This window comes from Piliocolobus tephrosceles, chromosome 16, assembly GCF_002776525.5.
Source record: "Piliocolobus tephrosceles isolate RC106 chromosome 16, ASM277652v3, whole genome shotgun sequence".
Classification (NCBI taxonomy): Eukaryota; Metazoa; Chordata; class Mammalia; order Primates; family Cercopithecidae; genus Piliocolobus; species Piliocolobus tephrosceles.
In genome coordinates this window covers 68,729,462-68,742,970 of record NC_045449.1, presented here as the reverse complement: position 1 = coordinate 68,742,970, position 13,509 = coordinate 68,729,462, and the positions used below count along the sequence as shown (strand labels likewise).

At 50.1% G+C, this 13,509-nt stretch overlaps 1 protein-coding gene across 5 annotated transcripts in view; it reads right to left on the bottom strand.

Annotated features, from left to right (window-relative positions):
• The window catches only part of ARMC7 (armadillo repeat containing 7), a 24,926-nt gene that overhangs the window by 7,931 nt on the left and 3,486 nt on the right, over positions 1 to 13,509 (bottom strand). The window contains exon 3 of one of the 5 annotated variants that reach the window (XM_023211845.2): positions 2,195 to 2,353. The exons of 2 other annotated variants lie outside the window; for them this stretch is intronic. In XM_023211845.2, the coding sequence (XP_023067613.1) occupies positions 2,195 to 2,353 (159 nt within the window). Of the gene's footprint in view, positions 1 to 2,194; positions 2,354 to 10,946; positions 11,986 to 13,509 lie in introns of those variants that run through there. 2 more of the 5 variants (XM_023211847.2, XM_023211848.2) reach the window with 2 other exon arrangements.

Genomic DNA, 13,509 nt, shown 5'->3' with positions numbered 1-13,509 from the left:
AAAAAAAAAAAAAGATAGGCCCGCTAAGATCCACCTCCTCTGAGAGCTTTCTGTGAGCACCTCACCTGCCCCCAACTACGTCCCCCGCACCAGGCTTTGCTTCTTTCCCTCACACTTACTGACATTACAGTAGTTCTTTGTCAAAATGTTTATTGGCTGTTGCTCCACTAAACTATAAACTCCGTGAGAATGGGGACTCTGCCTTGTCTCACTCTCTATCGGCAGCCTCGCATGTAGCAGGTGTTCAATAAATAGCAAACTGTTATCCCTACAGATATTCTTTTAAAAATTAAAAAAGCTGGGGACAGGCGTGGCGGCTCACTCCTGTAATCCCAGCACTTTGGGAGCCGAAGGGGGTGGATCACTTGAGGTCAGGAGTTCCAGACCAGCCTGGCCAACATGGCGAAAACCTGTCTCTACTAAAAGTACAAAAATTAGCCAGGCATGGTGGCGCACACATGCAACCTCAGCTACTCAGGAGGCTGAGGTGGGAGAATCACTTGAACCCAGGAGGCCGAGGTTGCAGCCAGCCGAGATCGCGCCAACTGTGCTCCAGCGTAGATGACAGGGAGAGACTCCATCTCAGAAACAAAAGAAATGGCCAATACTAAGTGTTGGCAAGGAAGTGGAGCATATAGCATAACCTGGTGTAACCACGTGGGAAGTGATTTGGCAGCTTCTCATGACGTTAAACGCACATCTACCCTAGGACTGAGCAACTCCACTCCTAGGTGAGAAATGAGTACATATTTGTATGAACATGATCCTAACAGCTTCATTCATAAAGCTTCCAAACTAGGAACAACTCAAATCTCCCTCTACAGGCAGGTGGACAAATTGTGGCACATTCAAAGGAATGGACGATGATACTGCAACAATTTAGATGAATCTGAAAAACGTAATGTTGAGTGAAAGAAACGAGATACAAGAGTAGATCCTGCATGATTGTTTGTATGAAGTTCAAGAACAGGCAAAACAAATCCACGTTATAGAGGTTAGAATAGTGGTTGCCTTGGAGTGGGAGATACTGACCCAGCGTGGATGTGAAGGGAATTTCTACATCTTGGTTTAGAAGCTGCTTACATGGATGTACACACAGCTCAATGAATTTCAAAATGCACCAAACTGGCACTTAAGATACGTGCATTTTATTGTTGATCATACTGCAATTTTTTTTTTTTTTTTTTGAGACCAAGTCTTGCTCTGTCGCCCAGGCTAGAGTGCAGGGGCGCCATCTCGGTTCACTGCAAGCTCCGCCTCCCGGGTCCACACCATTCTCCTGCCTCAACCTCTTGAGTAGCTGGGACTACAGGTGCCCGCCACCACGGCCGGCTAATTTTTTTGTATTTTTAGTAGAGATGGGGTTTCACCATATTAGCCAGGATGGTCTCAACCTCCTGACCTCGTGATCCACCCACCTCGGCCTCCCATAGAACTGGGATTACAGGCATGAGCCACCGGGCCCCGCCGCCATACTGCAATCTTAAAAACGATTATAAAACAGAAAAGAGAACAAGTTCTGACTGCCTAATGAACGTGCTCTGGACAAGACAGAGAAAACAAGAAGCAAGGGCTGGGCCTTCGAGTCTTCAGGAAACACAGGAACTCTATACGAGAACCCTGAGGGAGGCAAAAGAGGAAACGCCACATGAAAGCAAGATGAGAAAGCTGGAGACTCGGGGAGGTCAGGTGGGACCTCAGCTCACACGCCATGTCGGGCACTGGTGCAGGCAGGAACAACCCGGACCATGAGGGGAAGGTCAAAGGATGGTCCCAGGGATTAAATGAGGTGATGGTGGTTGGGCACGGTGGCTCACACCTGTAATCCCAGCACTTTGGGAGGCCGAGGGTGGATCACCTGAGGTCGGGAGTTCAAGACCACCTGGCCAACATGGTGAAACTGCATCTCTACTAGAAATACAAAAATTAGCTGGGCATGGTGGCATTCGCCTGTGGTCCCAGCTACTTGGGAGGCTGAGGCAGGAGAATGGCTTGAACTCGGGAGGCGGAGGTTGCAGTAAGCCCAGATCGTGCCACTGCACTCCAGCCTGGGCAACAGGGCGAGACTCCATCTCAAAAACAAAACAAAACAAGGTGATGCTTCTGACAAGTGCTTAGCTGGCACCTGGCACCTGGTGGCTGGGCAGGCCCTCGGTGAGGGCAGCTCAAGATACAGCTACATCTGGGGACTCACCCATGCTGAGATGAATCAACCCAGGGTCAAAGTCTTCACAGGGGGCCGGGCGTGGTGGCTCACACCTGTAATCCAGCACGTTGGGAGGCCAGGCGAGTGGATCACCTGAGGTCAGGAGCTCTAGACCAGCCTTGCCAAGACGGTGAAACTCCGTCTCTACTAAAAATACAAAAAAAAAAAGCTAGACACGGTAGCAGGGGCCTGTAATCCCAGCTACTTGGGGGGGGCTCTGGGGGGGGGCTGAGGCAGGAGAATCGCTTGAACCCAGGAGGCGGAGGTTGCAGCGAGCCAAGCTCACGCCATTGCACTCCAGCCTGGTGGGACAAGAGCGAGACTTCGTCTCAAAATATATATATGTATATTATATACATTACATATTATATAACAAGTATATATTATATAATAAATATAAATTACATATGCTGTATATTACATATATATTATATATCATATATATATATATATCTTCACAACGGATTAGTAGTTCTTGGGTTTTTCTTTAGTGTTTTGCAAATGTCTCCTTCGATTTCAAGTCTGAAGGACAGACAGTACGTAGAGTAAGCTACCCTTTGTGTAAGAAGGCAGGGTGGAGAAAAACACACCTCCGTGTATGAACTCACCCTTGCAAGACGCCAAAGTGTAATAAGGAAACGGGTTAGTATGAGACAGGGAACAAGGCAGAAGGGACCAGAATGGAGGTGAGACTTCTGAAAATACCCTGTAATACAGTTTTGACTTATGCATCGTGGCTTTTCATAATTTTTTTTTTTTTTGAGACAGCGTCGTGCTTTGTCACCCAGGGTGGAGTGCAGTGGCGCGATCTTGGCTCGCTGCAACCTCCCCCTCCTGGGTTCAAGCGATTCTTCTGCCTCAGCCCCCCAAGTAGCTGGGAGTATAGGCATACACCGCCACGCCCGGCTAATTTTTGTATTTTTAGTAGAGATGGGGTTTTGCCATGTTGGCCACACTGGTCTCGAACTCCTGGCCTCAAGTGATCCACCTACCTAGGGCTCCCCAGTGTTGGGATTACAGGTGTGAGCCACCGTGCCTGGCCTGTCACATAGCATTTAAACAAGACAGTTCTTTATGACCGACAGGGCAAGGGTGTCAAAATTTGTTGCTAAAAAAAAGATACAGAGGCTGGGCGCAGTGGCTCACACCTAATCCTAGCACTTTGGGAGGCCGAGGTAGGCAGATCATGAGGTTAGGAGTTAGAGACCAGCCTGGCCAACATAGTGAAACACCGTCTCTACTAAAAATACAAAAAATTAGCCAGGCATGACCGGGTGCAGTGGCTCACGCCTGTAATCCCAGCACTTTGGGAGGCCGAGGCAGGTGGATCACGAGGTCAGGAGATCAAGACCATCCTGGCTAACATGGTGAAACCCCGTCTCTACTGAAAATACAAAAAAATTAGCCGGGCATGGTGGCGGGTGCCTGTAGTCCCAGCTACTCGGGAGGCTGAGGCAGGAGAATGGCGTGAACCCAGGAGGTGGAGCTTGCAGTGAGCCGACATTGCGTCACTGCACTCCAGTCTGGGCAACAGAGTGAGACTCTTGTCTCAAAAAAAAAAAAAAAATTAGCCAGGCGTTGTGGTGGGCACCTGTAATCCCAGCTACTCGGGAGGCTGAGGCGGGAGAATCGCTTGAACCTAGGAGGTGGAGGTTGCAGTGAGCCGAGATCCCGCCACTGCACTCCAGCCCGGGCAAAAGTGTGAGACTCTGTCTTGAAAAAAAGATACAGCATATAGAGACAGCATGCCACCACATGTGTGTAACATGCAGGAAATTTACTGTATACATATTTGTTTACAAATCCTGAAAATATCCCTGGTGAGCACACAGAAACAAATACTTGTGGTTGCCTCTGGAAAAAGCTACTGAGGGAGAACTACTGTTCACGACTCTGAATTTCATACCACCTGAACCAGTTCTGTATTAACACAGACAGCGTGCGCACACATGCACCTGCTTGTGCCTGGTACTAAAGGGAGGGGGAATTAGTCTGGGAGTCAGGGCACATGGGGAGGTGGCCTTTGCGTAGGTCGGGGACAGCCTGAATCTAGCCTGCTGAACAAATGGTGAAGGCGGCTGGACACATTCAGGGAGAGATTAATGGAGCGAGAATCTCAATGTCACTTCCTTCCCGAGATGGGAATCCCGCTACATGTGGATGGCAGGAGAACTTCTTCTGAAGCAGAAAGACGTGTGGCCCAGGATCAGTAAGAGAAGGAGACACAGGGCAGCCACCCAATACAGAAAGGAAGCAAGGCTCTGTGCGAGGCAGACACAGTGAGAACCCCAGCACTGCCACTGAGGACCAGGTGACCAGAGCCAGCTACTGAATTTCTCTAAGCCTTGGTTTCTTCACCAGTAAAATGGGCAGATAAAGTAAATGATGTGATCAGCGCATCTTGCTCGCACACACAGGTGATGTGGAGTCAGCATGCACCTGCTCAGAGCCAGGGGCTGGCAGTGCCAGACCTGCAGCCTCACACACAGAAAAGTGCCGGCACATACAGGCAGAGTTTATCAACGAGAAAGCAAGTGCCTGCGTAGCCAGTACTGAGGTGATCCATAAGCCTTCACATGTGCCTTTCTGATCCAATCCTCTCCCTCCCTCCGAGGTGTACACCTTCCTAATCACATTGTAAGTATTAATATGTGTATAGCATCATTTGCTAAATATTATCTTTGTAAGATTGTTGCTAAATAGTAGAAATACCTGGCCAGACACGGTGGCTCACGCCTGTAATCCCAGCACTTTGGGAGGCTGAGGTGGGTGGATCACAAGGTCAGGAGCTCAAGACCATCCTGGCCAATGTGGTGAAACCCCGTCTCTACTAAAAATACAAAACTTAGCAGGTGTGGTGGCGGGCACCTGTAGTCCCAGCTGCTCGGGAGGCTGAGGCAGGAGAATCACTTGAACCCGGGAAGCAGAGGTTGCAGTGAGCCGAGATCGCACCATTATACTACAGCCTGGGCGACAGAGCGAGACTCTGTCTCAAAAAAAAAAAAAAAAAAAAGAAAAGAAAAATATCCTGTGATGTCAGTATCCATTCTCCTGCTGACTGTCTCCAGTTCAGGACTGTTACAGACAGTGCTGCTGGTGGCATTTCACTGCATGTGCACGTACCCTAGCCCTATGGATTTAAATGCTGGGTCATGGGGTGCACCTGCTATCTTCAACTTTACAAAATACTGTTTTCCTTTTTTTTTTTTTTTTTTTTTTTTGAGATGGAGCCCAGGCTGCAAGTGCAGTAGTAGGATATTGGCTCACTGCAACCTCCGACTCCTGAGTTCAAGCAATTCTGCCTCAGCCTCCCAAGTAGCTGGGATTATAGGCATGCACCACCACGCCTGGCTAATTTTGTCTGTATTTTAAGTAGAGACGGGGTTTCACCATGTTGGTCAGGCTGGTCTCAAACTCCTGACCTCAAATGATCTCGGCATCTCAAAGTGCTGGGATTACAGGCATGAGCCACCGTTCCCAGCCCAAAACACTGTTTTCCAAAGGCTGATGAGGATTCATTTACCAGCCTTTATCGGAACACCACTACCATCTGGTGGCAACTACATGTATTGCAGGAAACAGAACACAGGAAAGAGATTGACCTGAATTCTGGGAGGCCACCTTCTTAAAACTTTTTTTCTTTTTTTGAGGAGTCTCGCTGTGTCGCCCAGGCTGGAGTGCAGTGGTGCGATCGCGGCTCACTGCAACCTCCACCTCCCGGGTTCACGTCATTCTCCTACCTCAGCCTCCTGAGTAGCTGGGAGTACAGGCGCCCGCCACCACACCCGGCTAATTTTTTCCATTTTTTAGTAGAGCCAGGGTTTCACCGTGTTAGCCAGGATGGTCTCCATCTCCTGACCTCGTGATCCGCCCGCCTCGGCCTCCCAAAGTGCTGGGATTACAGGTGTGAGCCACCGCGCCCGACCTTTAAACTGTTTCAGTAACAAAACTTCTAAGTATTCTGATTCTCTAGGATTCAACCAGTTTTCATGAAAGCAGAAAATTATCTCCTGATTCCTTCATATCTCCATGCAACATCTAGGATGGTGCAGGTATACAGGACATCTAAGAGTCAGTCAATGGTGCTGTGGGCAGACACTCCCAAATGAATTCCAAAGGCTACCAATGCTTTCATTTAGGACTTGAACTCAGAATTTCTTTCACTCAATGACTATTTACTGAGATCCTGGCTTTACATCTAGTTTCCATAATTCATCTACTTCCCATCCAACATCCCAAACAAAGGCAGTTCTGGCCTAACCAAGGCTTCCTCCCAGTTTCTGTTCCTTCTTTTTTTGTTTGTGGTTTTTTTGGAGACAGTGTCTTGCTCTGTCACCCAGGCTGGAGGGCAGCGTTGTGATCATGGCTCACTGCAGCCTCAACCTTCTGGGCTCAAGTGATCCTTTTGCCTCAGCCTCCTAAGTACCTGGGACTACAGGCGTGTACCACCATGCCTCATTAATTTTTTATATTTTTTTTGTAGAGATGGGGACTTACTATGTTTCCCAGGCTGGCCTCAAACTCCTGGGCTCAAGTGATCCTCCGACCCCAGCCTCCCAAAGTGCTAGGATTACAGGCATGAGCCACTGCATCCAGCCCCAGTGGCAGTTCCTCTGTGACACTGGTACAATGTGGCCTCCGACTGTGGGCATTACCAGTCGCAGCAGAAATTACTTCCCACCAGAACTCACTCAGGGATGTGGCAGAGGCAGCAAGGTGCCGTAGATACAAAGAACAAAGGAAGAGGCTGGGCGGGGTGGCTCATGCCTGTAATCCCAGCACTTTGGAAGGCCAAGGTGGGCGGATCATCAGGTCAGGAGTTTGAGACCAGCCTGACCAATATGGTGAAATCCCGACTCTACTGAAAATACAAAAAAATCAGCTGGGCGTGGTGGCGCGCGCCTGTAATCCCAGCTGCTCAGGAGGCTGAGGCAGGAGAATCGCTTGAACCCGGAAGGCAGAGGTTGCAGTGAGCACTACACTCTAGCCTGGGTGACAGAGACTCCGCCTCAAAAAAAAAAAAAAAAAAAAAAAAAGAACAAGGGACTAGAGTGTGAGCCTGGTGCCAGCTGGTTCCCAGGGCACGGAATTTGGATCCTGGATGACAGGGGCGAAATCCTGGCTCCAGTTATCACTAACAGCGGGAGCCCCAGGCAGTGGACTTGCCCTCACTTGGTGGTGGGGGTTCCTGATATGTAAAAGGGGGTTAGAACCATCTGCCTTGCTGTTAATGACAGATTCAGAGGCCTTGTGGGCAGGGTGCGTTCAGGTGGGCGTGTGGTGAGCACATGGTGTGCACTGGGCGGGCATCCAAAAGAGGCAGCTTTTATCCCAGCAGCACCCAAACAAGAGCCCTGCACCCTGGGGAGAAAAGGCAGCCGGAAGCACAGGAAAGGGTCAATAAACTAGTTCTACAATTGCTCTAAGTGGGCAAATCCACAGAGGCCACAAAAGAGGCCAGAGACTTGAAAACCTGTGCATGTGTTCTGCAATCGCTGTAACCGGATCCTTCCTCACGGCTGTGGCGGTGCCCACGGCACGCAACTGAGAGGAAGCCACAGGAGAGACCCCTCCACAGAAAGAAAGGTGAGCGAGGCCAGGCTGCTGCTGGTGAGTGGTTGCTGCCACTGCAGTTCTGCTGCCACCGCTGATGGGTGGAACTGCAGTGGCAGCAGAGTGGCAGCCAGGGCCAGACTGAAGCCCTGGCTGACATCAAGAGAGAGCAGGGGCTTCTCTAGGGGACTGCAGGCCCCCAAGCATGGAAATAAAGGAACATCTTGAGTCCCTTTATGAAATTCCAGGCACCTAGCTAGCCCTGAGAAGCAAATGAACAACTTGATAAGCAAGAAGGTAATAGTTAGCTTAAAACAATAGCCAAGGAAATCAGAATCAGGGGATGTCTAGTTCCCCCACAGAAATTAGAGATAACATCTTTTTGTTTGTTTTTGAGACAGTCTTGCTCTGTCGCCCAGGCTGTAGTGCAGTGGCACGATCTTTGCTCACTGTAGCCTCTGCCTCCTGGGTTCAAGCGATTCTCCTGCCTCAGCTTCCCAAGTAGCTGGGATTACAGGCTCCTGCCACCATGCCTAGCTAGATTTTGTATTTTTAGTAGAGATGGGGTTTCACCATATTGGCCAGGCTGGTCTTGAACTCCTGAGCTCAAGTGATCCACCCGCCTCAGCCTCCCAAAGTGCTGGGATTACAGGCGTGAGCATCCGCGCCCAGCCTAAAGATAACATCTTAACATCTGTCCTCGAGTTGCTTTTCAGAAACCTGGACCCCCAACAACAGTTCCCCTGGCACTGAGACCTCAGATAAGGGGAACTGAAAACTGCACTCTGACCACTCTTTAGACTCCCTGAGGGGCCTGGAGGACACGCTCACAGGTCATAGCTAACATACTTTTTTGCTGATGCCAAATTTGTAGACAAAGCTTCACCTCCTTAACCAATCACAAACCAGAAAATCTTTGAAGCCACCTATGATCCCATCCCTTGGAGACATCCTGCCTTCTTAGGCCAAACCAATATATAGCCTCCTGGTATTGATTTAAAACTTTGTAACCTCTGCCTCCTGCCTTTAAACACCCTTACCCATAAGCCATCTGGGAGTTTGGGTCTTAAGCATGAGCTGCCGGATTCTTGCTTGTCACCCCGCAATAAAGGCCTCACTTTGGGCTGGGCACAGTGGCTCACGCCTGTAATCCCAGCACTTTGGGAGGCCAAGGCAGGCGGATCACCTGAGGTCAGAAGTTCGAGACCAGCCTGGTCAACATGTCGAAACCCCGCTTACTAAACATACAAAAATTAGCCAGGCGTAGTCGCAGGTGCTTGTAATCCCAGCTACTCAGGAGGCTGAAGGCAGAATTGTTTGAACCAGGTAGGCAGAGGTTGCAGTGAGACGAGATTGCGCCATTGCACTCCAGCCAGGGCAATGGAGTGAGACTCTGTCTCAAAAACAAATAAACAAACAAAAAACAGAAAACAAAGCCTCACTTTCTCGCACTGCAATTTTGTCAGTAATTGGCCTTAGTGTACGGGGTGAGCCAATCCATTTGGTTGGATAGCATCCAGCTTCCAGCCCTCAGAGAGGAGGCAGAAATGCTGGGCCAAAGAGCAGACCTCAGAGCTGCCACAGCAAAGCCAGCATGGAAGAGTACCTGTGAGTGTGGTCGCTGCAGGCACAGACGGAAGGAAGCCTGCATTCTCACCCTGGCCTGTGACAGCCAGACAAGGGGCAGCTGTCTGCACCACAGCTTCCTTATTGATAAAATGAGCCATTTGGAGTAAACTCCTTCCTACCTTTCACTTCACAATCCTAGGAACTGGAACTCCTGTAAGGGCAGGAAAAGGGCCAAGGGAATAGCTTGTAGACTCTGACTGCTTTGGGTTTAAGTCTCAGATCTGGGACTCTTTATTTTTTTTGAGACGGAGTTTCACTCTTGTTGCCCAGACTGGAGTGCAATGGCACGATCTTGGCTCACCTCAACCTCTACCTCCTGGGTCAAGCGATTCTCCTGCCTCAGCCTCCCGAGTAGCTGGGATTATAGGTGCGTACCACCGCGCCCAGCTAATTGTATTTTTAGTAGAGATGGGGTTTCTCCATGTTGGTCAGGCTGGTCTCAAACTCCCGACCTCTGGTGATCTGCCCACCTTGGCCTCCCAAAGTGCTGGGATTACAAGCATGAGCCACCGCGCCTGGCCTAGATCTGGTACTCTTTAAACCTTTGGCCAGCCCACGGAACCTCCCTAAGCCTCAAAGTCCTGATTGGAAAGAAGGCAGTGTAAGCTCATCTACTTCAGTACTATCTCCAATGCACAAGAAGCAAGCGCCTGGCACCCAGTGGGTGCTCCCCAAGTGTGAGCTAATGCCATCCGTGATGGGGATACAACAGCACTGGGCCAGCAGCCAGGCTCTCCCCACCTAACATTGCCTGGGCACCCTCTGGGAGGCTGAGGATCGGCGTTCCTGTCATTCCGTGATGTTTTTCCAGAAGGTAAGAATTCCTGGAGCAGATGAGTGGTTCCTTTGATAGGACGTTATCCCATCCCCCACCTCACCGCTCTGGGAGAAGGGGCGACTGCTCACCCTCAAAGGGTTTTGGGTATCATTTGTCTTGGATGGTGACCAAGGGGATCCTGTCTACGGCTGCAGACACTGACCCTAAAAGAGCACTGTGGTGCTTCATTCAATTCTCTCGATGGGAAGCAGCTGCTGGCACTGTCCCCATCTGACAGATGACTGGAGGAGAGCCCACACCCAGATGCCTGCCTGACCCCAACGCCCAGCTCCCATCCAACTCACTGTGCTGTTTGCCAACAAGCAGACACTTGTTTTGTTTTTGTAGGGACAGGGTTTTGCTATGTTGCCCAGGCTCCTCTCGAACTCCTGGGGACTCAAGCGATCCTCTTGCTTCAGCCTCCCAGAATGCTGGGATTACAGATATGAACCACCCTGTTCAACCAAGCAGATACGGGTTTTGGTTCTTTTTTTTTTTTTTTAAGAGACAGTCTCACTCTGTCACCCAGGCTGGAGTGCAGTGGCGTGATCTTAGCTCACTGAAATCTCTGTCTCCTGGTTCAAGTGACTCTCCTGCCTCAGCTTCCAAGTAGCTGGGGCTACAGGTGCGCACCACCATGCCCAGTTAATTTTTGTATTTTTAGTAGAGACGGGGTTTTGCCATGTTGGCCAGGCTGGTCTCAAACTGACCTTAAGTGATCCACCCGCCTCGGCCTCCCAAAGTGCTGGGATTACAGGTGTGAGCCACCTGAAAAAGCCCTGCTCAGGGGTGCTGCACCAAGTCATGGCCAGGACTCCACAGTATTAAGTGAAGGTTCCTTGCTTTTCCTTCCCCTTCTCTCTTCCTCCCTAGGCCAAAAGGCCTAAGCACTCAAACCATGCAGACAGAAGCAGCAAGGCTGGCGCGGGCTCAGGGAGATCACAATCTCAGGGCTGCCACAGGGGATAAAAGACTCAAAGCTCCAAAGCGCAGTACGGAGCCTTCTCCAGAAACAGCAGAATAAGTGCCTGTCGGGGATCCCCAAGCAGAGACACTAAGAGAAAGGGAAACGACGCCAGTAAGAAAATACGCGGGGACTCTCCTTCTCAGTTATGCATAATAAATATACGAGAAATTTCATCTGCAGAGGGTCCCGCGGAGGGATTCCATGCTGAGAAAGCTACTGTGCTTGGGGTGGGGGGTAGGGGGTGGGCTTGCTCTGGCAGAAGAGAAAAAAAGGAGGAAAAAATGGTTGGGAGAAGTAAAACTGGTGATAATCACTCCAACAATTCTAGATAAAAGTAACTGCACAGAGACGCAGATGCACAGACACACACACCCACACTTCTGCTCCCACAACCACCTGCGAGGCAGGCAAGGCAGGCGAGGAAACCACGCTCGGAGAAGGGACAGGACTCAGCTAGGAATCAACTGAGAAGTGGAGACGCTGGGACCGCGGACTCCAGGACCCGGGCCCAGTCACTCACGTAGGGAAGCTGCCCAGGGTGGCAAGAACCCAGGCCAGGCCCACGTCGCCCGCATAGCTCAGTGGACCCGGACCTCAGGGTGCCCCTGTCCTGGGAAAGTTGCTTCCTGACCCTGAGGAAACGCCAGCAGGAAAGACTCCACTTGGTAAACATTTTTTGTGGGGACTACTCTGTGACTTCCGCCAATTTTTCTCCAGGGTCAGCAGCTTGATTTGGAGGAGCTCTATCGCCCCCTGGTGGAGGTTTAGCCACATGCCTCTGCAGGGGCCACAGTCACCATTCAGAAGCAGCAGCTGTGTGTGGGGCAGAGGCATGAAAAGGGAGGGGACGGAGGACATTTTAGAGACCAACTTTTTAGAATATTTGTTTGGCATAATAATCTTCTAGAGGAGCTGGCATCACTCGGGGACCTGGGCAACTAGGGCTCCTGAGCTGGCTTGGCTTTAGCAGGCCCCACTCTGGTCCTCTGCAGGGCAGTCAGTCCAGGGAGCTCACCGAAAGCCCAGGGCTACCCTTCCCCTGCACCTGGAGCTCCAGGCCCTAAACCTGCTCCCACGGCCGCATGGGTCTCTCTCCTGGATCCTGACTCCCAGGGGTGAATGCCACCGTTGGTGTGCGCACTTCCAAACCCAGGGAGTGGCCAAGAGGCAGCTGTCCGTGGGGGTGTGAATCTGCTCACACATGTGCTGGAGCCCCCTCATGGAGAGAAGACCCTCATTTGTAGTCTAGTCCCAGGAACCTCCTCTTCTCTTTAGAGGAGACCTGGGCAGTCTTTGAAAAATTTGAATCACACTTATAATAATGTATTTTTAAAAATGTGTTACTTGGGCCAGGCGTGGTGCCTCACAACTGTAACCCCAGCACTTTGGGAGGCTGAGGCAGGCGGATCATCTGAAGTCAGGAGTTTGAGGCCAGCCTGGCCAACGTGGTGAAACCCCATCTCTACTAAAAACACAAAAATTAGCCAGGCATGGTGGCGGGCGCCTGTGATCCCACCTGCTCGGGAGGTTGAAGCAGGAGAATTGCTTGAACCCAGGAGGCAGAGGTTGCAGTGAGCTGAGATCGCACCACCACATTCCAGCCTGGGCGACAGAGCAAGACTCCATCTCAAAAAATAAAATAAAATAAAATAAAATAAAATAAAATAAAATAAAATAAAATAAAATAAAATAAAATAAAATAAAATAGGCCGGGCGTGGTGGCTCAAGCCTGTAATCCCAGCACTTTGGGAGGCCGAGACGGGCGGATCACAAGGTCAGGAGATCGAGACCATCCTGGCTAACACGGTGAAACCCCATCTCTACTAAAAAATACAAAAAAACTAGCCGGGCGAGGTGGCGGGTGCCTGTAGTCCCAGCTACTTGGGAGGCTGAGGCAGGAGAATGGCTTAAACCTGGGAGGCGGAGCTTGCAGTGAGCTGAGATCCGGCCACTGCACTCCAGCCTGGGCGACAGAGCGAGACTCCGTCAAAAAAAAAAAAAAATAATAAAATAAAATAAAATAAAATAAAATAAAATAAAATAAAATAAATAAATAAAATAAAATAAAAATAAAATAAAATAAAATAAAATGTGTTACTTGATCCTATCAAGACCTTCAACCCAATTTCTAGATTATAGCAAATAAAGGGGATAAAGAAACAAACCACAAAGAGGCAATGAGACAAACCAGAAGGGGGAACATTTGCATTCCTGGTTGGGGCCTTCAAGAATCAGTGTTATGAAATGAGGGTCTGTTTAGGGTTACAAGAGATTTATCTCTTGGGGCCAGGAGTTCGAGACCAGTCTGGGCAACACGGTGAGACCCTGTCTCAACAA